Below are 26,611 nucleotides of genomic sequence, written 5' to 3' on the forward strand. Positions count from 1 at the left end.
AGTGGGAGAGTTAACCATGAGTTTGGTCAACTGTTAAAAAACATTTGAATAAACTCTTTCATGACGTTATTTATTTGATTAAAAAACATAAAAATTGCGTGACTAGCTCTTTGTCTCTGCTTATTTTCTTTTAAAATTTAGACTTAAACATTTAGTCTGTGGTTGAGCTCACCTTGGTACCTGAGGGCGGCGCCGGTGGATGTGCCTGCAGAGTCAGTAGTCAGCTCGATGAAGAGATGCCTGGATGTGCTGAGCAGACCCTCAACTGGCAGATATTCCACCTCATAGGAGTCATACAAGACAGCTGCATCGATGTTGTCTCCATTCTTGATCAGCAGGCTGGAATACAAGCTGGGATTACAGGTGGAATTTAATCAGGAAATAAGCCGACTTTTACTCATTATTCAGATATTTTAGTGTTTCTCAGTCCGACCATATCCGCCACACATAATGTCCTTTCAGTTTCCTCAGATCTGTAGGTCTACATTTGAAGCAGGACTGGCGATTAAGAGCAGCTCTTCTTAGAGGGGAAAATGTGGTTCTTCTTCTCAGAGTTTCTAATGAGAGCCCCCGTGTGGCTGGAAGGACAGCCAGCTGTCCCCCCACAGAGGTCCCAGAAACACATCCTCATGGGACAATACAGAGGCTGTGAGGCTTGAGAGGCCTGAGTGAACAGAAGCAAAGGCTGTGCACACAGAACACGGAAGGTGATACATCATCGTCAACGCAACATGGTCAATAAAACAGACGTGTGTTGTCTCTGAGGTGAAATACAAGCCACTAATGTCAGACTGGAAGGCTTCAAATGATTTCCAGTTCTGATTTTTGTCCAAGTGACAAAAGATAAAGAGAACCTTTAAAACGGTTTCTGAAACGTGTCATCATCTAAGTAAAACATCTTATGATGTCACTGTAGTGATGTCAGCAGCATAAAACACCTGTACACGAATCAAACTCAATCTCCCGCGTAAGGGAGTTCTCAGGCCGGGGTCACACAGCAGGATTTTAAAATAGTTGGACAGGAGGCAGAATGAGTGTGTAGCGTGATTAATGATTGGCATTATCACTACATATTAATTATAAATATGAAAGGTCAATCTGATTGACCTTTGAATGTTTAATCAGAAGATTCTAGGGTTCTTTGCTTCTTTAGTGACCATAAACACACTTCGTATTCACTCAGACAAAGTCAAGTATATAGTTTATAAAATGAATATAAATATTTTCCTAAACTAATAATTTTTTACATGACAAGACTTGAGTAATGAGATATGATGTGATGGATGTGGAGTGACTTAATGTGATGGGTGAAATGTTGTAATGGACGCTAGATGTTGCAGCAATCGTTCGTTGTATCTGACAGAAACTGTGAAGTCCGGGCGTAAAAGAGTTTGTTGTTTGGTTCTTAACTAGAGAGTTGGTTATTGATAAAAGCCATCAGATGCAATCTGTCTATGCACCCTTTGTGTGGAGGTTCTCGTTCGATCCGGGGTGTCCATGGTCACTGCCGGTGAAGTGAGCGTCTGATATCAGGAACCAGTAGACCGCTCCGATAAGACCCGTCCAGTCGGAGATCCCTCGAGCTGAAGGCAGGAAGCTGGGGTGCTTATGTGCTCTAAAGAGAGCCGGTTGTCTGGTATCAGCCGCGGCTTTGACAGGAGGTCAGAGGAGTTTGTTCCAAAAGAGGCTTCTTTCCTGATTTGGCTGAATCGGGAGTCAGCTGGAAACTGAATTAATCGGAAAGTAATTCTTGTTTTAATAAACCACGATGTCATGAGTTCTGAATCAGGATCTGACAGGTTTTTGAGTCTTTACCAACAGAAAGCCACGCCTTCTTCAGATGCAAAAGTTTTGACACTTTGTGAATGAGAATGCTCAAAACTCTTATTTGAGGTGAATATTAACCTTAAAGAGTATCTTATCGTAATGTGTGTGAGTGTAAACAATGATTCATTTTGTTAAATCAAACACGTACTGATTTGTGAATGAAATGGATCTTTGTAAGAACAATATTCATTTTAAGTTCATTGCTTTAAGCACAGATTATTCAAACATTTCATTTAAACATCTTGTTCACATGTGATTATTGATGTCCTGTTCTGTCTCCCTGTGGTCCCCAGCCCCCTCCAGGTTCCCCTGTCCCTGTGGTCCCCAGCCCCCTCCAGGTTCCCCTGTCCCTGTGGTCCCCAGCCCCCTCCAGGTTCCCCTGTCCTTGTGGTCCCCAGCCCCCTCCAGGTTCCCCTGTCCCTGTGGTCCCCAGCCCCCTCCAGGTTCCCCTGTCCTTGTGGTCCCCAGCCCCCTCCAGGTTCCCCTCAGGAGTCCCCTAGTGTTCTGTGTCCCTGTGGTCCCCAGCCCCCTCCAGGTTCCCCTCAGGAGTCCCCTAGTGTTCTGTGTCCCTGTGGTCCCCAGCCCCCTCCAGGTTCCCCTGTCCCTGTGGTCCCCAGCCCCCTCCAGGTTCCCCTCATGTTCTCCTAGTCTCTCCTCTGGAGTTTTCTATAGGTTCAGGTTTTCATTTCATTAGTCTCCCTCACTACTCAGGCCATTAGTCATTTATCTTTGTTTCTCCTGCGCCCTTAGTCTTTTTAATTTATGTATGTAGTGTCTCATAGGTTATGTGTTATCCCCTGCTCTGCTCGGTCTTCCGTTCCCATGTAGTTAATTGGTTCCATCAGGTTCTCCTCAGCCCTCTCTAGCCTTCCCTCTGGTGTCCTCCCTGCTAGTCCCCACTTGATTTTATATTAGTTCTCATCCCTCTCTAGTTATTAGTTGTTTATATTTGCCCTCAGCCTTTAAGTTTAGTTATCTGTGTTTTATAGGTTTATCTGCCCTCCTGCTTGTTTATTTCCACCATTTAGATTATTGTACGCACCTGCCTTCCCTCCAGCTCTCACTGCTCACACCTGTCACCTGTTCCCCTGATCACCTCCCTCTGTGTTTAAAAGCCCTGTCTTGTCCTTCAGTGGTTGTCGGTCCATTATGTCAGCGTTGTTATGTCCCTCCCTACTGGTCTCTAGGTCTCAGCTCATTAAGTGAGCTTTTGGTTTGTTGCCTTAGTTTAGTTATTAGCAGAGGTGGAAAGTAACGAATTACAATTACGTGCGCTACTGTAACTGAGTAGATTTTTTGCGCATTTATACTTTTGAAGTAGTTTTTAAAATCTGTAATTTTACTTTTACTTAAGTATTGTATTTCGCTACATTTTTTATCTTATCCGATACCGAGTAAAAAAAACAACAACATTACCAAATACTGTCGGCTCGGTCCGCACTGGATTCAGACACAACCACAGAGGAGAGAGACGAGAGTATAAACACATACATATGTAGAAGCGTCTTAACGCGCTCGAGAGTGATCCAGCGCTTAACGAAGTGTCTATTGGGCCATTCCCATCTGTACCGGGTCGGCCCGGGCCGGGTAGCCCCAGTCGGTCCCAGCCTGGCCCGGTTGATTCCACACATCCTTGTCTTAAGCCCATGTGGGCTGATTCTACCCACCAATCAGAGGCTTGCTCTAATGGAAGGTGTGGATTTGCTGTCAGCAGTGGGTGTGTTGGCCCTGGTCGGCCTGAAGCAGACCCCCTCGAGAAGAGGGCTGAGAATGAGCCTTGGTTGGCCCGGAACAATACCAGGCCACCCAGATATGTAAACTACCTACGCTACCCGGCCCGGGCCGACCCGGTACAGACGGGAATGGCCCATTTGTATATATATGTCTATACTGTAAGACCCAAACACGGAAGTGCTGCGGACGCTGAAGGCGCGCACCAGAAGAACTGAGTGCTTAAGTTACGAGAGTGTTACGGGGTACGAAGGAAAGGAAAGGAAACACTAACTAACTACTCGGATGACTGGAGGATCACCTAAGAAGATCAAAGCTTGTGAGAAGGAATGAAGACAGGTCAACAGGTGAGTTGAACTTCTTAGTGTGAAGCATGTGTTCAGTGACCTTACAGTGCAATGAATGGTGGGTAGGAGAAGAAAATAGGCGCTAATGGTACGAGAAAGATAGCCTGGCCTGCCAGACTCCTCCTGTTTAACTCACGTCATTCACGGCGATGCTCAATTTCTCATTAACAACGAAGACAGCGGCGGAGTTCGCTGCGGCTCTTTCCTCTGTTCTAAATGACTCAGATGTCTTTAAAACCACAAGTAGAAGCGCTAAAAGCCTTTCTTCTAAAAAATAAAAGATGTTTGCACCATTGTCAGGCGCTTTTTTTTTTTACTACAACTAGAAATTACCGCGTCGTGTGGGACAGTCGGGATTTCCTTCTTTTTTCTGATTGGTCATTTTTGAGCTTCCTAGTCCCGCCCCTCAAGTGATCTTCCAGCTAAAAGAAAAGCTCAGCAGACTGGAGACTGTCTCCAAGACGTGTCAGCCACTCTTCAGAGCCATTCAGGATGGTGTCATTCAGGGAAAGTCATGGGCTTGTGACTATAACCTAATTTATGTTACTAGTTTGCAGTGTAACTGCCTTTGTACTTCAATATGCATATTTGTTCATTTAATAATAAAACAATTGTCTGTTTTTAACTATTCAGAAGAGCCCGTCCTTGCACAGTCAAAAAAGTAACTAAGTAACTTTTACTCTGACTACATTTGAAATAAGCTACTTTTTACTTTTACTTGAGTACATTTTGAGGCAGGTAATTTTACTTGTAATCGAGTAAAATTTCATGAAAGTAATTATACTTGTACTTAAGTACAACATTTTAGTACTCTTCCCACCTCTGGTTATTAGGTTTTTGCCTCCACCCCTTTGGATTTTTGGTTGCCTTCCTAAATAGAGGATTTTACTTTTTTTCAACCGCTCCTGCCTTTGTGTCCTGGATTTCTGCATTTTAGGTCCACACCTCCTGCTCTCATCGTGACAATTTAAGCTTAGGAGTTGTAAAAGTCCTGTAGGCTTGAGTAGATAGTGAGGAATGCAGCAGCCAGGCTTTTACGCAGAGAGTGCAGGACCTTGGGACAGAATATTTATGTCTGCTTTGAGAAACAATAAGTGTTGCCATGAAAGGTGCATGAAAAGTTAGGGTAATAAAATTGGTTTTCCGGTTGGAATTAAACAATTTAGTCTTTAACTAATACGTTTAGTTACATTTTAAATGCTTTTATTTGGTGATATGTAGCATTCCCAAAAAATCTCTTTTTTCACCGTAGGACCAAAACTGATATATCAGTTTTGGTCCTACGGTGTGCGGCAACTCAGCAAAAACTACACGTGAACCGATTCCACAAGCGTCCTCCGGTCAGACGGGAAGTCTCAAAAAACATCTGGAAATCAACTGTGACTTCCAATTAAACAAACTTAGAGGAGGAGCGAGCTTCCCTCACCTTGCTTTCTGATTGGCTACACGTCACATTCTACAGGTTTGTCCTTGAAATCGCACCAGAACAATCCAACACATATAATCGCTCCAAACTGGGTAGTTCTGACATCCTCACAAGCAGACCAAAGGCTCTGAGCCCCTATAATGTATACTGTGTTAAATCCCCAGAGGCTGATGCAGTCCTATGATCCAGACCTAAAAGAAGAGGCTGCCCTCATTAAGTGGAACAATCTGTCTCCTCACCAGGTCTGGAAAGAAGCATGAAGAACTTGAAGATGCTGTGAAAACCTACAGTGTGTTTGCTTTTACAACCATTTAGTTACTTCCATTGCTGATGGTGTCAGTTTGTGTTTTTGTGTTTTGCTCTTCATCATTTTGATGCTATTTGTCCACTTTCCCAAATCCTGATCTAAAAACACAAACACGCTGCACCCCATCCCACTAATGAAGAATGCTGGAAGCTGTCTGGTGACATCAGCATCATCAGTACCAAACACGTTCACTCCCAAAGCTCACCGGTCATCGTCCTCCGCTAGAGCCACCTTCTCAAAGTGGACGTGCAGCTTGTGACCCTGGGGGGCCTCCAACACCCAGTGGCAGGTCAGGTTGTTGCTGTAGTTGTTTGGAAAACCTGGAGAGACGATCCGGCCAGCTCTGACGTTCACGATGAAACCCCCACAAGTAGCTGAGGGAGGAGGAGAAGAATACGCCGTTCATCTCTCCTCACCAATAAAACCTAAGTACACAGCCATAAGATTACGAGCAGCGAACGGTATGGAGTATTTGTTTCCACGGGCAGATGGGATTTATAAAACAACAGGTGAACGTTGTGTCCTTTGAGAGGATGAGTTAGAAGCACTACGAGCCCAAATGGCTGAACAGCAGCAGTCTGAAGGATTTCTGTATGGTGACAGGGTCACCAGCAGGCGGGGTTCATGTGAAGACCAAGGCTGCATCAAATGCCAGAATAAATCAAAGCGATTGTAAATTAAATTACTAAGAGACAAAGTAAAGCTGCTGATTAGTCATGGTGCTTGTGTCAGCCCAGTTCCACCACAATAGACCTGTGGGCATTGGAACAAGGCCAAGGTGGCCTGGCTCGATGAATCCCGTTTTCATTTACATAATGTGGTCTTTAGGAGTCCTTCATGGAACATTTCAGATGCACCATGGGAAGAGCTGGAAAATCTTCAGTCCTGTGTTAATGCCTAACTAAACTCTGGTGCAGACCGGCGTCCCCTAATGACAGAAACCTTGTTTGTCATGTGACAAACGCTGCAAACCAGAAAAAAATGGTCAAAAACATACAAGGATGTGTCAGATGTTCAAACTTGTTTGGAGGAATAAAATCATATCCAACTGGAGAGCTGAGCTACTGGTAGTCTGGGAGCAGCCGTGGATGTTCTGAACTGCTCTGGTCTCCTAACTGTGTGGTGAAATAAGTATTGTAATAAAAGCATGCAGAAGTGTATCAGGCTCATGAACAAGGTCTACATGAGCTCACCTAGACAGTGCGGTTCCCTGCCACTCCAGTAGGGGGTGCTAGCATTGCGACATGTTAATACACCTGGGCCTTGCAGCCTGTATCCATTCCGACAGGAGAAGAAAGCCTCCCCTCCAGAGTGGAGACTGCTCACTGAGACGTCACCGTGGACAAGCTGCCGGGGGAAGACACAGCTCAAGACGAAGGCTGCACAAACAAACAAACAAACAAACAAAGAAAAGAAAGCAACAATCCCAACGTCAGAGATGACAGACACAGAGACCGGAACAGAAGAGAAGTGGGGTTGTCTATAGGGAGTTATATTTCCTGTGCAAAAGAAGGTTTGACAGAGACGAAGGCAGTGTGGAGCTGCAACGAGCCGATGCAAACATTTGTACTGAACAAGAGTTTAGCTAGTCCTCACTCGGTGCAGCCGGTTTTTATTCTGTCACCGCGCCACGACCCAGTCCCAGAAGCTGATAAAAGCTCGTGCAGAGAATTCTCCCATCTGAACCGTGCTGTCACATTTCAAAATGATGCCAAAAGCTGAAGTCTCTAAGTCAGGGAAGCCAGAAAAAACACGAAACATGTATTTATTTATTTATTTTAGCTTTTTGAAGTGAATTTCTGCATATCTGCAGGTGTGCATATTCTTTTTCTATTTTCTTTCAAAGAAAGGGTGGATATTCAGCCCTGATAGTGTGCTGAATTATACCCCTGTCCCAAAACACCTGGAGTCACCTTTCGAGCAAAAATCCTGTGGTTCAAATCCCAACCAGAGCAACCTCCAACGCGGTCTGTATGTAAGGATCAGGAAATGTGCAGCTTAAATCCACGTCGGCTCAGACGTCACCCGGATTAACAGGATCTGTGTCAGGTGTCGGAGGACATTCTGATGAGAAGTGAGCTACTGGAGCAAAACCTTCAAGCACCAGATCAGAGAACCTCATCCCGGTGAAGGAACCGGCGTAAGAGCTTTGGAAACATCAAAACAGATTTAGTTTTTGTTGTTCCTAACTGTACTCATGTTTATTCCAGATAAATAAGGTTATTCAATCACAAACGTCCGAACAATCGCCACCATAATACGTCCAATGACCCATGATGCGTTTAGGAGTGAAGGGTTGCAGATCTAAATTGATCCCCTCAAAGTTTTCGGTAGTAATGAACCCCCCCCCCCCCCCCCCCCCCCCCCCCACACACACACACACACACACACACACAGAACAATGTGGAGCGCTCCCTCAGGGGAGAGATCATTCATCCTGACGCTGTTTAGTCAGAGGTCTGATGTCTGACGATGCTTCCCTGAGACCTGGGAATGTCCGGAAATGTACACCGTCATGAGCTTCTTCAGTGGAGAGGCTGAGCTCAGGATGAAAAGAAGCGCTTTGTCATCCTGAGGAAGTCCAGAGTAGAGCTCCACTTCATCTAAATTAGTTTGATCCCCTTACTTTGGAGGGTTTGCATGTCCTCTGGGAGGAGATCCTGGGGCAGACCAATAACTCTCTGAAGGGATTAAATATCCTGGATGGACTCATGTTTAGTTGATTTCTGGACTTTAGTCAAACCTAAAGCTACATTTAGCCAAAGACCAAAGTCTTTCTCCATGTAACTGCTCTAGTTTTATCGTATCAGTGGCTCTGCTATAGATTCTGTCTGCTGGGGACAGCGAGGTGCCCAAGCACGGATATACATGTGTAGGGGGATTAAACAGGTTATTAAATGGCAGCATCTGACCTCAGCTGCTTCCTGTACTCAATGGTGTCTCACACAAATAAAGATAAGAGGAGCAGTTTTATAGCATTTCTCATTAGAGCGGGCTTGCAGGTGTCAGGTGATTTAGCTGCAGCTGGAGCTGGTCCTATCCATCACTGAGCTAGTCATCAGGTATAGCTGTTAACATCCAGGGCAACCAAAAGCTATAAAACAGACACCAAACAAGATAAAGGAGCCTTCGCTGGAGAACACAACATCATGGTGGAGCTTTTAAAACGGGACATTTATTTGAAGGATGCGTCATCTTGTTTTCGAGGGGGTTCAACAATGTAGAAAACAGAGTGACAGTATAGACAACACATAACAACACTTAACATTTACAACAACATTCACACTATCTCCTTAAAATCAATCCTTCTAATGCTAGGAGACAATGTAGATCCTCAGTTACGAAACATGCAGTATGATGATGTTAAGCGACAGGAGTCGGTGTGGTCAAAAGCAAGAACATGTTATTTGCAAATGATCATACAGTAATGTAATAAAACAGATTTAAGTCATACTTAGCAAAGAATTCATATTTTTCAATCATTTTCTCGAGCCAGTATGTGTAAAAAATTATCCTTTACTGGGTTACCGGGTTAATGAAACCCCCCACCACCAGAATATTGCACTGGCAGCTTCAGAGTGGTGGGGTGCCACCTGTTGGACTTAGTAAAAATGGAGCTGACATGCCTGGCGCTGCAGCTGGTTCCAGCACATTCCCTGCATGTTTTAGATCACGAACACAACTGATTTGTTTAATTTAGTGAAGAACCACTCCTGTAGATACTAATGAAGGCTGGGGAGACCTTTCAGCAGTTAGATGAAGGTGTTAAAAAAATAAACGCACAGCGAGGAGAGCTTTGCTGTTGGTTCTACTAAATGGACACAAGGGGGTGCTAAAAACAAGCATAAACTGCTAAGTGTGTTTTTATAAGGAACTCGGGCTATTAAGTCAAGTTTGTATTATTTGCTGTCATAAGTAAATACTGTAGTGAATTGGAGGGTTTAATTATGACCAATAAGATGTGATGCTTCTATATAAATTTAGAATATCAAGCTGATTGATCTTTGAATGTTGAACCAGAAGAATTAAGGATTATTTGCTTATTCAGGGACCATAAACACACTTCGTAATAATTCAGGCAGAGTCAAGAATATAATTAAAAATAAACTTTCTAGACTAATTATAATACACGACAAGTTATAAATAACAGTATGTGATGTGTGATGATGGTGTAAGGTAGATGTATATCAGAACCTTTGTATCTGAAAGAAACTGTGAGTTCTGGGAGTAAAAGAATTTGGTCTGCTATAAACTAGAGTTGATTATTTATAGAACAACATCAGACGCAATCTTGTTGTGTCTACGTACCCTTAGGAGACCCAATTTTTGGATCCGAGATGTCGGGGGGTCGGGTGATCCCAAGGCATTGGAGTTCGTAGATTAACCGCAATGTGACCCGGTCAGTCCAGAGTCGTCTCGCAGATCACAACAGACAGGTGGACTTGTTGCGTCTCAAATGGATGGACACTTGTCGTTTATCGTCAGCTGCAGCGTGCAAACAGATTTTGACTGTATGTCAAAGAGAAGTTTCCAAAGTGGCTGGTTCCGAATTGGCCACTTCGGAGTTCTGCTCGAAACTGAGTAACTCGGCAGTCACTCTAGTTTTAATAATCTTGAGTTGATCATTTCTGCGAATCAGAATTTGATGTTTGTTGACGTTACCAAACATCCCTCAGAAACCCAAAACTTCATCAGATACAAGATGTTCTAACTGTGGATAAATAATCTTTAAACTTATGTGAGGTGTGACCTTGACCGTAGTTTATATCTAATGAACATTGTGTATGAGTGTAGATAATGATTCACTTGTTAAATCAAACAGTACTGATCATAACATGTAAATGCATCATTGTCAGAACAATATTCATTTCAACCTCATTGATTTAGGCACAGATTATTCACACATTTAATTTAACATCTGGTTCATTCAACCATATGATTACCGTCATTTCTGGACTATAGAGCGCACCTCAATGTAAGCCGCACCGGGCTAAAAGCCGCAGATGTCTACTGAATTGAAAACGTAGTTTAACTGAACGTAACTGAACTGATCAGTATCAAACAAAACAGAAACATTATTGATTAGTTTATTCATCGTCCTCCTGCGCTCTGAAACCACTGAAGTCATCTTCTTCTTCAGTGTCGGAGTTGAACAGCCTCAGAAGAGCTTCGTCACATACCTTTTCTGTGGCGATGTCAGTGTCGCTGTCCGTGTTGTCCGTAAATACCATAAATATGGTATTTATGATTATTTCACTTATGAGTTGTAAAAGTTCACTTTTCATTCAGTGTGGAATCCAGCAGTATAAGTTTGACAATCTTGTCCTCATGGACTGTCAACTAGCGCTGCAGAATCTTCTGGGTGTTAGAAGATAGAGTAGCAACTCCACGTAGATAGTGGAATTATGTTTGCGGAATTATTAGCAGCGGCTGCGCAGTGGTGCAGTGGTTAGAGCTGTTGCCTTGCAGCAAGAAGGTCCTGGGTTTGCTTCCCAGCCTGGGATCTTTCTGCATGGAGTTTGCATGTTCTCCCTGTGCATGCGTGGGTTCTCTCCGGGTACTCCGGTTTCCTCCCACAGTCCAAAAACATGACTGTTAGGTTAATTGGTCTGCCTAAATTGTCCGTAGTTGTGTGTGTGTGTGTGTGTGTGTGATTGTTTGTCCTGTGTGTCTCTGTGTTGCCCTGCGATGGACTGGCTCTCTGTCCAGGGTGTACCCCGCCTGATTGCCCGTTGACCGCTGGAGATAGGCACCAGCCCCCCCTACGACCCTACATGGACAAAGCGGGTTCAGACAATGATGGATGGATGAATTATTAACTTCCCTACATTGGCTGCCTGTTAAATTCAGAATAGATTTTAAGATCCTCCTCCTCACATGTAAAGATCTTGATAATCAAGCTCCATCATACATCAGTGACCTGATTGTTCCATACGTTCCTAACCGAGCACTTCGCTCTCACCCCTTCTTTCCACCAGAGCCGTCAGCAGCACGTTACTGCAGCAGCACGTCTTGCTCGCGTAAGCTGCTGCTTGGCCCTTCCCACGAGATGTGAAGCAGCAGGGGAGCAGCTGTCACCGACCGAGCACGAAGTCACACGAGTGACTTCGTCAGTAAACACAACAACAAGCGGGAGAAAACTACAACATGGTTTGTGTTTTATGTTCTGTCCATTTTATGATCGCCAATACGGACCTGAAAAACAAAGGAGACCGCTAGCTAGGTGATAACTTCTCACGGGGCCGCACAGTTAGTAACTTTTTTTAAAGTAAAGCAACCGGAAGGCAGTACGTTCTTTATTCTGAAAATCTCGGGAGCTTCTCTCCATTTCCGCGTTCGATTTCCTGTCTTTCCTTCCCCAAAAATGTCGAACTTGACCCGTTTCAGAGGCATCGCACATAGAAAATAGAACCGGCGCGTAAAGGCCGTGACATGCTGCTCCTGAGACGCGTCTGACTCGCGCTGCTGACGGCTGCGGTGGAAAAGGTTCTGTTGATCACAGCGGTTCCTATCAGCAGCTATGACGTGCTGCTGACTGCTCCGGTGGAAAGAAGGGGTCAGACTGCAGGTCTACTGGTGGTTCCCAGAATATCTTAAATTAGGATGGGAGCCAGATCTTTTAGTTGTCAGGCTCCTCTCCTGTGGAACCAGCTCCCAGCTTTAGTCCGTGAGGCAGACACCTTGAATAGGCTTAAAACATTTTTATTTGATAGGGCCTATAGTTAAAATCTGATGTTAGCCTAAATCTGGACAAGTGGGGGAGTAGAGGGAGGTGGAGTGTACAGTCGGTAAAGACGGCTCTCCCTTGCCCTGCCTCCAACATGCCTCCATCTAAATAGGATAGATTATCCAGAGTTATCTCTGTAGTTATGCTGCTATAGGCTTAGACTGCTGGAGGACACACTGACCACTTTTCACACTCTACTGCTTTCTTCTACAATCTGCTCTTTAAATGTATTATTTCCTGCTATTTCAGCTGTTAACTTTATTTTCTCTCTAAGTGTTTTTCTCCCCAGAAGAAGCTACAACGATGTTCTGCTGAGCTGTGGTGGCCTCATGGAGGGGGCCATCGACTAGCACACTGCTGCTAACCACTTAAACATTCTCCCTCTCCTGATAATAACTTTTTACTCTCTCTGACGTTGGATGTGCTACTACTAGATTACCCGTTTAATTATAGATCCACTAGGATAAATACAATAAAATTTATCTCTCACCAAATAGAATATTTACTAAGAAATCACAATGTAACCATAGAAACACTGCTTGGTAAATATGTTATATATGGTAAATATATATCGAGTCACCACCAGAGTATTGCACTGACTAGTGTCAGTTACTCGATGCAATTTGCTGGGTTCCTTATATAGGAAACATTTTTACTGATTGGCTTAATGAACTGACCTGAATTTGTCACGTTGCAGGGATGTTTATTTCTCTCTGTTTATTAGTCTCACCTGTGCACAATTTCCTAACCACCCAGCCTTTGTGTATATAACCCTGTCTGCGTCTCAATGTGTTGTTGGTCCATTGTCCTCATCAGCGTTGCTTTGTCCCCCCGTCTTAGGTCTCTAGGTTTCTTGGCTTCGTGCCCTTCTAGGATTTATTTTTGGCTTCGTCATTCTTAATAAAGAATGTTTTCCTTTACATCCTCTCCTGCCTCGTGTCGTTCTGGGTATCTGCACATTGATCACAACATGCCCTATAGGTTATAAATTGTAAGTCGCTTTGGATAAAAGCGTCTGCCAAATAAATAAACAAAAACATTGGGTCCAACTCCTCCAACCCACAACATGACAAAATGGACCAACCAATCCAGGACCCAGCAGTAACCCCAGGTAATTTGACGCTGCGCCAAGGTTTGTACACCTTCGAAGGTGACCCGGACACCTGTCGGAAATTTATTTGGGACTGTGTAAGCTTCATGGATATGGATGGCTTGGATGTTGACCTAGTTATGTTTAAGGTGCTTTGCCTGAAGGGCAATGGGCCACCTGCTATTTTGAGCAGTATCCTATAGAAGAAGTTAGTTTTTGGATTTTTACCAAGGATCTACAAGATGCCTTCTGCGGCAACCCACGACCACCCTCTTCACTCACCGCCACACCTTCATCTGGCCCAGGCAGCGCCACCGGCTCTTCCCTGGTGGACTGCCATCTGTCAGCTGCCTCGTATTAGGTGCCCTCTCTGCATCTCCGAGGGTTGTAACGCCGGTTTAATTAACTAACATTTTTAGTGTACCGCTCCTTGTTTGTTGTAATGCTTTGTTGAATGCGCTTTATAAATAAAATTGGTATTGGTATTGGTTTTATTTAGGCTTCGTCATTCTTAATAAATATTGTTTTCCTTTACATCCTCTCCTGCCTCTTGTCGTTCTGGGTATCTGCACATTGGGTCCAACTCCTCCAACCCACGACACACATCATCTGCAAAAAGCAGAGACCTGATCCTCAGGCCACCAAAACGGATGCCCTCCACATCTTGGCTGTGCCTAGAAATCCTGTCCATTAAGGTTATGAACAGAATCGGTGACAAAGGGCAGCCTTGGCGGAGTCCAAATCTTACTGGGAACGAGCCCGACAGCCGGCAATGCGGACCAAGCTCTGACACTGGTCATACAGGGACCTAACAGCCCGTATCAGAGGGCCTGGTACCTCATACTCCCGGAGTACCCCCCACAGGGCCCTCCGAGAGACACGGTCAAACGCCTTCTCCAAATCCACAAAGCACATGTAGAATGGTTGGGCAAAATCCCACGCACCCTCCAGGATCCCCCTAAGGATATAGAGCTGGTCCAGTGTTCCACGGCCAGGAAAAAAACCACATTGCTCCTCCTGAATCTGAGGTTGAACAATCCGGCAGACCCTCCTCTCCAGAACCCCTGAATAGACCTTACCAGGAAGGCTCAGGAGTGTGATCCCCCCTGTAGTTGGAACACACCGGGTTCAGCTTTTATTCTGAAGGAACCGTTGTTTTTTATAACAACGACAGGGTTTCCCAGCTTGGCAGTTCTAGCTTAAAAAGGGAAGTGTAGATGGCCGGTCCATACTTCACAGCATTCGGTGAACTTCAGGGGATCATGAGATCTTGTTGAATACTCAATCAATCAAATCAATCAAAGCTTTATTTATAAAGCGCCTTCCGCAACCCTGTCAGGAAGCCCAAAGCGCTGAACATGGTTCAGTGGAAAGTAAATATATTGAATAAATCAAAAATAAAAGCAATTCAAATTACAAAATACAAATTACAAAATGGTGAAACATTCTGGTACAGGACAAATGTGTAAAACAATGGATAGAGTGAACCAATGAAAACTGTGAGATAAATTCAACATAAATGAGGGACAAAATCAAACATGTTCTGGAAACGCCAAGCGGAGGAGGTGTGTTTTTAGGTGATTCTTAAAGACTGGCAGAGATGGGGACAGCCTAACTGAGGGTGGCAACTGGTTCCAGAGTGATGGTGCTAGGACTGAGAAAGCCCGGTCCCCACGGGTACGACACCTAGAACGAGGGACAGCGAGCAGGCCTTGGTCAGAGGAGCGCAGAGCGCGTGATGGGGAATGTCTGTTCAGGAGTGTGGCCAGATAGGGGGGAGCACCACCCTGGAAGAAATGATAAACAAAGACGAGGATTTTGAATTGTGAGCGATAGCAAACCGGAAGCCAGTGCAGGGAGGCCAGAACTGGACTGATGTGGTCCCGTTTCCTGGTCCCAGTCAGGAACCTGGCTGCGCTGTTCTGCACAACCTGTAGGCGACGCAGTGTTGACTGACACAACCCTGCATAGAGAGAGTTGCAGTAGTCAAGCCGAGAAATAACAAAGACATGCAGTACCCGCTCCAGGTGGGCTCTCGACAGCATAAGCTTGATTTTTGCAAGGCGTCTCAGGTGATAGAAACTGGACCGGATCACAGAATTGATGTGAGCATCAAATTTAAGTCCAGCATCAAGTTTCACCCCCAAACTGGTCACAACTGGTTTTGAGTAGGGAGAAAGAGGGCCAAGATCAACATAACGATCCACATTCCTGCTGTTGGGGTGAAAAACAATGAGCTCTGTCTTTCCCTCATTCAGATGTAGATAGTTGGACATTAGCCAAGCCTTCACCTCGTTAACACAGGAGACAAAGGACTGAATAGAGTGACCTTTCTCCTGACACAATGGAGAGTAAATCTGGCAATCGTCAGCATAGAGGTAGCAGATAAATGGCAAACAAAAGAGGACAAAGAATCGATCCCTGCGGGACCCCCCTGTCACGGTGTAGGAGGTGGAGATGATGGACCATGTGTGGTTGAGCTAAGCAGGAGGAAAAATGCAGGCTTCAGTAAAAGTAAAAATGATTTAATGGCAGGATGGGATGAGCAGGAACACCAGCAAACAACAACAATGAACTGACAAAGGACAGGGGCAAAACAGGTGGTTTAAGTACAGAGGCCTAATTAGGGACACATGGGCAGGTAAACGAGGGACAGGTGAGAACAATAAGGGCAATCATGGCAGGAGAGGAACACAGTCAGGCGGGCAGGGGCAGATCGTGACACCCCCAGCGGAGCCCCTCCCAAGAAGAAAAAAACATCACCCAGTTTAACGCAGAATGTCCTGTTGTGGAGATACGATCTAAACCAGTCCAGAGCAGACCCTTTGATACCAACCCATCGTTCCAAGCGATCGAGTAGAATCGCGTGGTCAACTGTGTCGAAGGCTGCTGTCAGATCTAATAACAGAAGCAGCACAGATGTTCCCTGATCTAGTGATAGATAGATGTCATTTAGGACCCTCAGTAGAGCAGACTCTGTGCTATGGCCAGACCTGAACCCTGACTGGAAAACCTCAAACAGATCAGAGTCAGCTAAATGTGAGACCAGCTGCTGATAAACGACTTTCTCAAGCAGTTTAGATGTAAAGGGCAAGGTAGAGATGGGCCTGTAATTTTCGATCACAGAGACATCAGCACCAGGTTTCTTCAGGGTCGGCCGGATAACTGCTGCTTTCAAAGCAGCTGGGACCACACCTGTGCTGAGGCTCCCATTGATAATCTGACCAAGTGAAGGGCCAAGGCATGGAAAAGCAGCCTTCCAGAGACGAGGCGGCAGAACGTCAAGTGGAGAGCCAGATGGCTTCTGCCTCGCAACTAGCTTACTCAGCTCAGAGTATGAAACAGTATTGAGGGAGCTCAGGGTGGGTGGTGATGGAGGAACTGGAACAGGGTCAACAGAGTTACCAGAAATAGCTGCTCTAATGCCCGACACTTTATCAAAAAAGAATCTGTGAAAAGCTTCAGAGTTTCCAGCAGCTGTAGGAGACATGGAGCTAGGCTCCTGATACACCAGAACTGAGTTTAGCGTTTTGTAGAGAATCTTAGGATTATTGGAGTTTGTCTCAATGATGTCTGCAAAATAGGCCGTTCTGGCGGCCCTCACAGCATCCTGATAAGCAACCAGAGATGCTCTGAACAACTCACGCGAGACCTGTAGGCCATCCTTTTTCCACTTTCTCTCAGAGGATCTACACGCCCACCTGCAAACCCGTGTGACATCAGAGAGCCAAGACTCCCTCCTAGGCCGAGACTTGCACAGTTTGAGAGGGGCAACCACGTCCAGGACCTGATTACAAAGTACATCAAAGTGTTGTGAATAGTGATCAATGTTAGATGGATCAGGGTTAAAGGTCTCTAACCTTACAGACATACAGTCCACAAACTTTGAAATAGTTTCTGCATCCAGGGCTCTGAACCTAGTAGCTGGAGCTTCACACACAGGGACAGGACATGGCAACGTAACATCACAGAGTATTGGAGAGTGGTCAGAGAACACAGGGGGCAAAGTCACGAGGTTCATGACAGGGAGACCAAAAGAGAGAACCAGGTCCAGGGTGTGACCCCTGGCATGAGTTGGGGATGATACCCATTGAGTTAGATTGACTGAATCTAGCAAATTAAAAAAACCTTTAGCAAGCACATTGTCAGGACAGCAGATATGGATGTTAAAATCACCAAAAAATAGGACATAGTCATATTTTAGGATGCAGTCTGCCACAAGATCACAGAAATCATTAAGGAAGTTAGAGTCAGTCTTTGGAGGGCGATAAATCAGCACAACGAGCAGGCGGGGGGAGATGCACAGTTCAAATAAGCACAGTTCAAAGGAAGAAAATGACATGGTGGGTGTAAGCTGTTTACAAGGAAAGCTGGATTTGAAAACAACAACCAGCCCTCCACCTCTGCCCCGTGATCTGGGGATATTATAACAGGAGCAGCCAGGTGGTACCAGCTCCAGCAGGGCGCTTGAGTCGCCAAACGGGATCCAGGACTCACAGATGCAGAGAAAACCCAGGTCATGCTGAATAAAAAAGTCACGAAGTATAAAAGTTTTGTTCAGCACAGACCTGGCATTGACTAGACCAAACCGGGTCTGCGGCGGGGCTGCAGCACCGAGATCGCGCACGGACCCAGTCCCCTCTAACTCTGTGCCTGTAACCGAGCGCAGATTCTCCCAGCAAACCCCAGTCTGGCGAGATCTTCGAGCCGGTTCACCCTCAGAGCCGGCCAAGTTCCCTAGGCAGGGCGCAGAGTAAATGTAAGACATCTCGGAACCACCGGGTCAGAAGCTGGGCCGAATCGGACCAGCCGCTTCTTCAGGGATCCAGGCCGACGTCTCACGCGCCGGCTACCTCTCTTTCCCCGTCTTCTCCGATGCTTCCTTCACGAGCTGGGGCGGACAGAGGGCCGACACATCACGGTTTGGGGGGAGAGAGCACACGGGCAGTCCAACCAGCAGCGCCATCCGTGAGGTTCCCAGCTCGCGGAGCCCGCTACATCAACAGGAGGACGAAGCCTCAGCAGCGCAGCTCGATCGTATGTCACCAGAGAATCCACACCATACAAAAAAGTCATCAAAGACAACAAAAATGCATAAAAGCCAATAAAACGCCAATAAAAGCCAGTAAAAAGCAAGGTACCACTGCATAAAGAGGACGAGCAGCTCGCAGCGTGCACCCGCGCGAGCGCCATCTCACTCCCTAATGAATACTGAATACTATGAATACTGAACTTGAAAAAGGCATTGGACTGTTTTATTAATCTGGATGTTTATGATTCTGGACAAATCACAGCTGACAGATTAAATAAACACCACAGAGACTCGCCACGCTTCAGACGTGAAGGTTCTGATTGGATCAGTGACAACAATGTGTCATGTGATTATTTACCTTAGTGTATCAGCGTGTCTAGTGGCTAGAATAAGTCATTTACTTATTAAAACATATTAATCATAATATTGTGATTTTACAGATCGGTCACATGGTTATTATTGACTAACAGTTGTTTTGATTAGCTTTTATTGAAAATAGAGTTCTTTGGCTTTTAATAAAAGAAAAGAAAGCCGTCTTCATCTTCTGTCTTCATCGCTGGAACAGTTTAGAAGTGAATGCATGACCTTGAGGCTGTTTCATGCACTCTGGCGCTGCGTCAAAGGGACTGTGGAAAAGATTAAATAACCTTGGTTGGAACAGCTCCTTCACCACGCTACACTATCAAATCTTTTACAATTAATCCAGTACTCTAATAAATGACCTTTTTGTGTTTGTAAACCATTATATCAAACAGCATGTTATAAAATATGGAAGACCTCTTAAAATGAGCATGCAATTGCCAGTTATTCTTCAAGTTTTATTCAAAATTAGTTTTCAAAACTTCAGCACTTCAACTTTACTTCACAGTAAACAAACGCAAAACAGAAGTAAACAACCTGAGCCCATTTAGAGTCTACTAGCCTGCAAGCCAGACAGAAACTAGGACGATAACTGTTGAAGTAGCGCTGGAGCGGCCGCGGCCCAAACAGCACCAGAACCGCTCACGGCGCATGTGCAAACATGGCTCGCCAGCTGTTTCCCTATTAACACACGTCTGTTTTAATTTCTACACTTATTTTCTCACACAATAACGAGGATAGTCGAGAAAGCATGTTTGCCGTGGTTCTGTCAAATTATACTGATCACACAACATTTATTTCCTTTCTTTCGTTTTCCTCTCATAAATACCTGCGTCCTCCTGCAGCGATCCAGAGGGACAACAGGCATCAGTAACACTGTAAAAATCCCACGTGTTGTAAAAACTGATATTTTTAGCACATTTTAAGTCGGACGTGTTGCTAGCAGACACAGTGTGAGCTGAAACTGAGAGCTACAAACGAAAAAGTCGCACAGTGTCTGCAGAATATATAGCGGACCTCCGAGTCTGCTTGCAGAAGTGACGTTTACATGAGGATGTTTCCTGGTCAGGTGCTGCAGCATGGAGGATGTGGTGTTGTGGTAGGCTAACTCCATTTTACAGTATTTACACTGGACTACGTTTCCCGCCTTACGAAGTGAAAAATGGTCCCACATCTTTGACATTTTCTGTCTTTTTCACACTCCACCAGGGTCCACGTCGTCCTCCATGGCTTGAGAGAAAGTTAAGTTGCGTTCGCTACTGGCGTGTGCATTCAGTGCAGTGTGTGTGTGCATCACTTATTTAGGTCCGGGTGAAACATGACCCCCGAGCGATTGCAAAGCCATGAATTAATTAAACATGACTTAAACGAAGCCTCGAGGCAGAGAATTTGACTCGAGGCTTTTTTGTACTCGAATCATTGGAGGTACTCGAGGAATCGTTTCAGCCCTACTACTAACCCTAACCAAACAGCAGATCTAATATCATGTACCACACTAGTTACAATAAAACGTTGAACACAAAAAATATAAAAATAAGGTGAAAATATGTTTAACCATGGATGTCTCTATTTCTCAATGCTTGATAAGGCACAGCTTTGAGTGAGCTGTAAAATCTCGTCCTTCTGTTTTCTGTCATTAAACGCCTAATAAAAAGTTTCTAATGCCTGCAGAACCAGATTTTTGTCCCCCGATTTTCTAAATCTACTGAATCTACCTGTTAGATCATCTGAACAGCTGTTCTGATTAGCAAGACCCATTGTAATTCAGCTCCGGCTGCTTCAAGCATCTGGATCAACACCCATGACCAAACAAAAGTTCTTCAAAGACTGAACTTGATTTGATCTGCTTTCAACACATCTGGTACATTTTAATGATTTATACAGGTGTTAGACACATTACTGTTCCTTCTGAAATCCACAACCTTTGTTTTGTACACACCTATGAGATGATTGCTGCTACACCCTTCCAAAAGGTGCTATACTCTTAGTCTTTTGTCCATCTCTGACATACCCCCAACATCTACTGAGTCATAATATTTCTGTAGATGACTCTGAGGTGTACAACATAAAAAAGGAAATGGTGAGAGTACTGTCCCCTGTGGTGCTCCTGCAGCTGGGAACTTGGTCTGACACACAACCCTTCAGTCTCATAAAATGTTATCTGTCAGTTGGTAATCCAGGTGACCGTGGATTCATCCACCTGGGTCTCTGGAGTTTATTATGTAATAAATCAGGTGGGATTGTATTGCATGCAATCAAAGAACATGCTGCAAGCTAATCCAGGTGATTGTGGACTAAACCAGGTTTATGTGTTTTTGTTTATTATAATGACAAAACCAAGATGTGAGAATGTACCTCCCGCAGTAGCTTCTGATAGAAAATAGACGGTGAAACTCTAGGATTAGAAAAGCCTGACAGATCTACGTCACACTGTCACTTAACTCTTAAATACCATTGACGACAAAAGTTGTCATTTTGAATCCAACCGTTCACTGACAATGACGACTAAAGTCTAAAGTCGTCATTTGCATTTTTTTTACTGTCGGAACGGGCCCCCGCACCGTGAGAACAAACATCCCAGCTCTAAAGCCGATCTTCATCCGCGTACAAGAAGGAAGCAGAAAATCCATGTGTTTGGAGATCAATTTGGGCTGCTGCTATAAAAAAGTGAGGCGCGAACTGGAAAAGCTTCTGCCAATCACAGTTTGACAACAGATTATGAAAGGATAACGATCAAAACACGCAGATTCTTCCTGATGTAAGAGGTGAGTCTACTCTTTGTGTTGTTAGTTTTGGCGTTGACATCATCCTAGAGCGCAACTTTCTGTGACTCTCAAAAAACAGTGAAAATGCTGAAAAACGCTGACAGCAAAGGGCTTTTCTGAAAATGGCTGGCAGTGAATGGAAACAGCAGAGAGCGTCTCAACTAGCAGAAGCTAACCCTTAGCATTAGCAACTCTACAACTGGGTAGAACTCTTTCAGGCTTGTGTTATTTGCGGGGATCCAACATCAACGTTACAGAGCAAATGGAGTCAGTGGTAGAGCTGAGTTGCTGTTAGCCAATCAGAGGTGAGATGTCCAAACATCAGGAAATAAGACTCCAAATCTTCTCATCTGACGTTATACTTACTTGTCTGAATTCTCTGTGCTGGAACAGGCGTACCACAGCCTTTCTTCCCCAGATTTACAAGGCAATCGTTTCTATTAGAGTGGGGCAGCAGTAGCTCCGGGGGTAGAGCGGGATGTCCAGCAACTGGAAGGCTGTAGGATCAATCTTTTTTTTGCTTGCGGAGTGCTTCCCTTCCGTGTGTGTGTGTGTGGGGGGGGGGGATTTCGTAGGCGTGGCGCTGAAATTTCAGCCGTGGAGCAGCGCAACACCTGCCGCCTATGTAGGGGGAACACTGAGTCTGATGTGCTCGTTACTTTGCTGGAGGTTGGGCTCCCATGGATTTTTGACCCTAATAGCCATCTGTTGGTAAGGTCTTACTTGAACACAAAAATAATGCTTGCTTGCAATGATTTAGGTATGTTCTGTCCTCTATCACCAGGGAAAATACACACTGTGACTTTAAAAGAGGTTTCAGAACTGACGGACTCTCACGGCAACCAGTGCACACCAAAACACTGCTGCAAAAACTAAAACGCTTGAGGAGAGACTCGATAAAGGACCACAACACCAGGAAGGCATCAAACTGCAAGAAGCTGGAAGAGGCTCAACCAAATGGACACAATTTACAGATGTATGGCGTTTCACCCTGCAAACTCATCAAGTTTGGGCCCACATGGGGCTGAATATGAGCTTAGTGGTTGGGACCTACGTGGGTATTTTGTAGGCAGTATATGGGCTAAATTACGCTTGGGAAATTACAGGGGTCCAACTGGGCTCCACTTGATGGGTTAGAGGTCCTTAACTCTGGTCCTCCACTACATTCAGTGTTGTTAGACCAACCTGTAGTTGCCTTTACAGTCCTGGAGGGGAGTTTTGTCATCCCAAGCAGTAAGCAACCATTTTATTACCCTTATGGGTACAACGAGGGCTTCAGATGGAAGAAACCCTTGGTTGCCCAAGATAGGGAGATAATTATCAAGGGCGATGTTAATGTAAATTGGGGTGATAAAAGGTAAATGCCATCATTAATTATCCAGAATTTTCTTGTTATTTGACTGGTGTCTCTCTGAGGTCTTGGGATCAAACTGCTCAGCTTCCAATCAAAGGACAGTCACTCACCTCACTCAACTACAGCGGCCTAACCTCGTTACGATAAAACAATCTTACTTCTTGTGCACTTTTTAATAAGGTAAAACATTTTGTGAAAAGAACCAAAAGGCCATCAAAGTTTGAGTACTATTGATTAAGTATGAAATAATATTTATTTATGCTAACCCACAGCCAGTGTTGGGAGTAACGCCGTTTAAGTATAACGGCGTTTCTAACGGCGTTCTTTTATAGGTAACGGAATAATCTAACTAATTACTTTTTTAAAGTAACGTTCCCAACACTGCCCACAGCCAGGCACTCTGGTAGTTGGGTTAAAATCATCATTTTCTGCATTGTCACTGACAAGCTCAGCTGTGCTTTCATAAGATTTCAGTAAACACATTAAAAATAAAAGAGAACTAATTGTGGAGTATACCAGAAATGCCAGGATAAAAGCTTCACACAACCACACCGAGGGAATCACCCGAACCAGGAAACTCTGCTGATTACCTGTTAGCACCAAAACAACTCCGCTGGTCAGAAGACCACTGACACCATCAGGTCAGTGATGGAAACACTAACTGGATCTAATCTGTTTAAAAAGAAATATCAGGAAAATATTTGGGCTGGACTCTCCACATGTAGCACAATGCACTGAATGCTCTCTACGTCCTAACCTCCGGTTCTAGTAAAATAATGAATTAGTGTTTCAACTGTGACTTTAGAATAAGTAAAAACTGGGTGCAGAGGGAGGAGAGCACAGCCATTCAGCAAACAATACATTCTTACATCTGTTATGTTTCATTCTTCCTCTGCCACTTCTTTTCTCTGCAGGGAAACAATAAATGGCACCACCTACTCAGAGTGATGGGACGAATCCTATCTCTGCCAACACACACTCTCCATCAGAGCAGTCCAACAATTCAGGCTGTCTTTTTGTTTTTGGTACTTTAGATAAATAGTCAAGGCGGTCGCAGCCGTGTCTGTCTGAATTTATGGCTGTTCCTTTGTTTCTATGGGGAATTCATCAACTCGCAACAGTAAATCAGTGGACAGTCAGTTTCTTGCTTTGATGAATTGGGCCAATAGGTCTTGATGAATAAGCCATGCTACATAAATCTAACAATGACACAGGTCATAGTGGCTCTAGTGCTTGAACTGTTGGCTCAACACCAACCTTCAAGAGGACTTTTCTCTGGCAACAACACATTCAGATTGTGACTTCTCCAACTGATTGAAGATTTTAAGGTGAGAACTTCAGACTTACCTTGGTATCTGAGCAGAACTGATCTAGCCTGAGATGTCGGACTGTGGAAGCGGATGGCTATCTGATTACTGTGGCTTCGTACTACCAACCCCTTCATCAGGATGGACTCGTTCGCCAGCACCATGTTCTCCTCATGGCCCACATCTTCAAACACCACCTTGTCACCATCAGAGAGATTGACACTCATCACCTGTGAGAAACAGAGAAGGGATCTGGTCATTTTACACAAATGAAACTTAGAAGAGCAAACTATACACATTCTACAATCTAAAATCTACTGATAATTTACTGTCAGTGCACAGGTGTACAACAAAATTGATTCTGCGCTTACTCAAGACAGCTCACCTAAGGAGGTAGTAAAATATGAGTAAAATAAAATAAGGCTAAGTCACGCGGGAGGGGCTTGGAGTAGTCCCGCTGCTCCTCCACATCAAGAGGAGCCATTTAAGGTGGCTCGGGCATCTAGTTAAGATGCCTCCTTGGTGAGGTTTTCTGGGCACGTCCAACAGAGAGGAGACCTAAAAGAAGAACCAGGACATGCTGAAGGGACTATGGGTGTGTCCGAATCCACGGGAAGGTTTCTTACGAGTACGGGTCCTCGCCGGTCTAGCAAGACCGGGTCCTTGAAGACCCCTAAAACCGGAACCCAGCGGCTCTGAATTCGGACAGTCTAGCCTTCACCTCTACGGTGGCCCGTAGGTCCCGTCACAGCCGTGGCGGCAGCTACACGCAAAGGAAAAATGCTAAAGCTAGCGAAAATGGAGCAGGAATATTAAGGAGCTAGAGCAGCTTCACGTCCATCAGCAGCGTTTGTTCACAACCGTTTTCAGGTAAAGTAAGTTTGTTTATTCTAGAAGCTTTCAGGACTTACATGTTAACTTTAGATGGTTTCATGTATGTTTTAAGCTACAGAATGAACTTGTTAAACAAACACAACACATTACTACAGAGTACTATCATGTAGGTAATTAATATAAACCAAATGCATTATAAATGTTGAATGCAGCAGGATGTTTTCTAATGTGAATTGGACCTACGAACTTATTATTTTGCATCAAATGAGGGTAAAACGTTTAAAAAAACAGGCTTTTTAATAAAATAGCATTGAACTGTTTTCATTGTGCTTTTGTTTATTCAACTTAAGCCTAATAATGATCAGATCTGTCTTAAAAATGTAATTATCTGTAGTTTTCCCTGCTGCTCTTCTTTAAACTGAACAGAACCAGTGTACTGCAGGTTATAGGTTTGTTTTACATTTTTCAATTAAACAAAATTCTTATTTAATCTATTACAGGTCAGCATGCACTGTGCTGCACATCTGCCTCTGTGCTGGTGAAGTTGTGGGTCTGGAGGATGAGCGTGAGGAAGATGTGTGTGGAGGAGGTCAGTGGTGCTCTGTCCTGCAGGAGGTACCAGCAGACCACCACTGCTGTTAACAGGCAAGTCATTCACAGAGACGTAACAGCCGTCGTCTGAGCCAGCCCAGCAGGCCCTGTAGATGGACGATGGAGTGGACAGTGAGAGGAAGCGTCCCAAAGCTCTCTCTGCAGACCGTCCTGTATGATGTTCCTCTGGCCAGAACTGTCCAGCCACGGGTCTACTCCAGCCCTCCATCCACGTCTGGATCCTCCTGCAGCAGATCCAGCTGCACTGTTAAAGACTTCCTGCTCACTCAGTTTAAATAAATGATCCAGGAAGAGTCACTCAGGTTAATCCTGCTTTAACCGTACATAACTGGTCCATACTGGTTCTGATCTGTAAATAAGTGTAACCTATTATAAATAATCTTGTCTCCTTACCATCTTTTCATTTTCTGTTCATGTAACATGTTCAAAAGCATCTGTAATAATAAAACTGGTGATAAAACCAATGACCAGAAAGAGTTATCAGTTAGTATTTGTTTTAATAAACGTGTTCAAACATCAAACAGCTAAATAACAATAACATGATGACAGTAGAAGGCCTCTCCCAGGAGGACCACCAGGTAAAGCCTCTCCTGACCCTGGACACCTGCAGTCCTACAGAGAAAACCAGACCACAGGTGACAAAAAGGCAATAAACACATTTTTACATTTATCCACATGAGAAGATAAAAATTATATTCTTCACACAAACTTTTTACTTCATTATAACGTGTCAGCTGTAAATCCCTGAATGTAAAAGTACTTTTCACAGCAGAACACAGAACTACTGTACTCATGTAAACTGCTTCACTCTTCACCACTGAAGTGAAAACGCTTCTTTGCTCTATTTTCCTTAAAACAAATGACAAGTTTAATTTGCCACACACACACACAC

At 44.5% G+C, this 26,611-nt stretch overlaps 1 protein-coding gene across 7 annotated transcripts in view; it reads right to left on the reverse strand.

The window, feature by feature from the left end:
• Nucleotides 1-26,611, reverse strand: part of sez6b (seizure related 6 homolog b) — a 208,132-nt gene that overhangs the window by 60,049 nt on the left and 121,472 nt on the right. For 6 of the 7 annotated variants that reach the window (XM_054734268.2, XM_070543735.1, XM_054734265.2 and 3 more), the window contains 4 exons: nucleotides 24,314-24,503; nucleotides 6,832-7,017; nucleotides 5,844-6,012; nucleotides 173-351 (listed from right to left, as the gene is read on the reverse strand). In XM_054734268.2, coding sequence (XP_054590243.2) covers nucleotides 173-351; nucleotides 5,844-6,012; nucleotides 6,832-7,017; nucleotides 24,314-24,503 — 724 coding nt within the window. The remainder of the gene's footprint in view (nucleotides 1-172; nucleotides 352-5,843; nucleotides 6,013-6,831; nucleotides 7,018-24,313; nucleotides 24,504-26,611) is intronic. The other variant, XM_054734266.2, reaches the window with a different exon arrangement.

Source organism: Nothobranchius furzeri, chromosome 13, assembly GCF_043380555.1.
Source record: "Nothobranchius furzeri strain GRZ-AD chromosome 13, NfurGRZ-RIMD1, whole genome shotgun sequence".
NCBI lineage: Eukaryota > Metazoa > Chordata > Actinopteri > Cyprinodontiformes > Nothobranchiidae > Nothobranchius > Nothobranchius furzeri.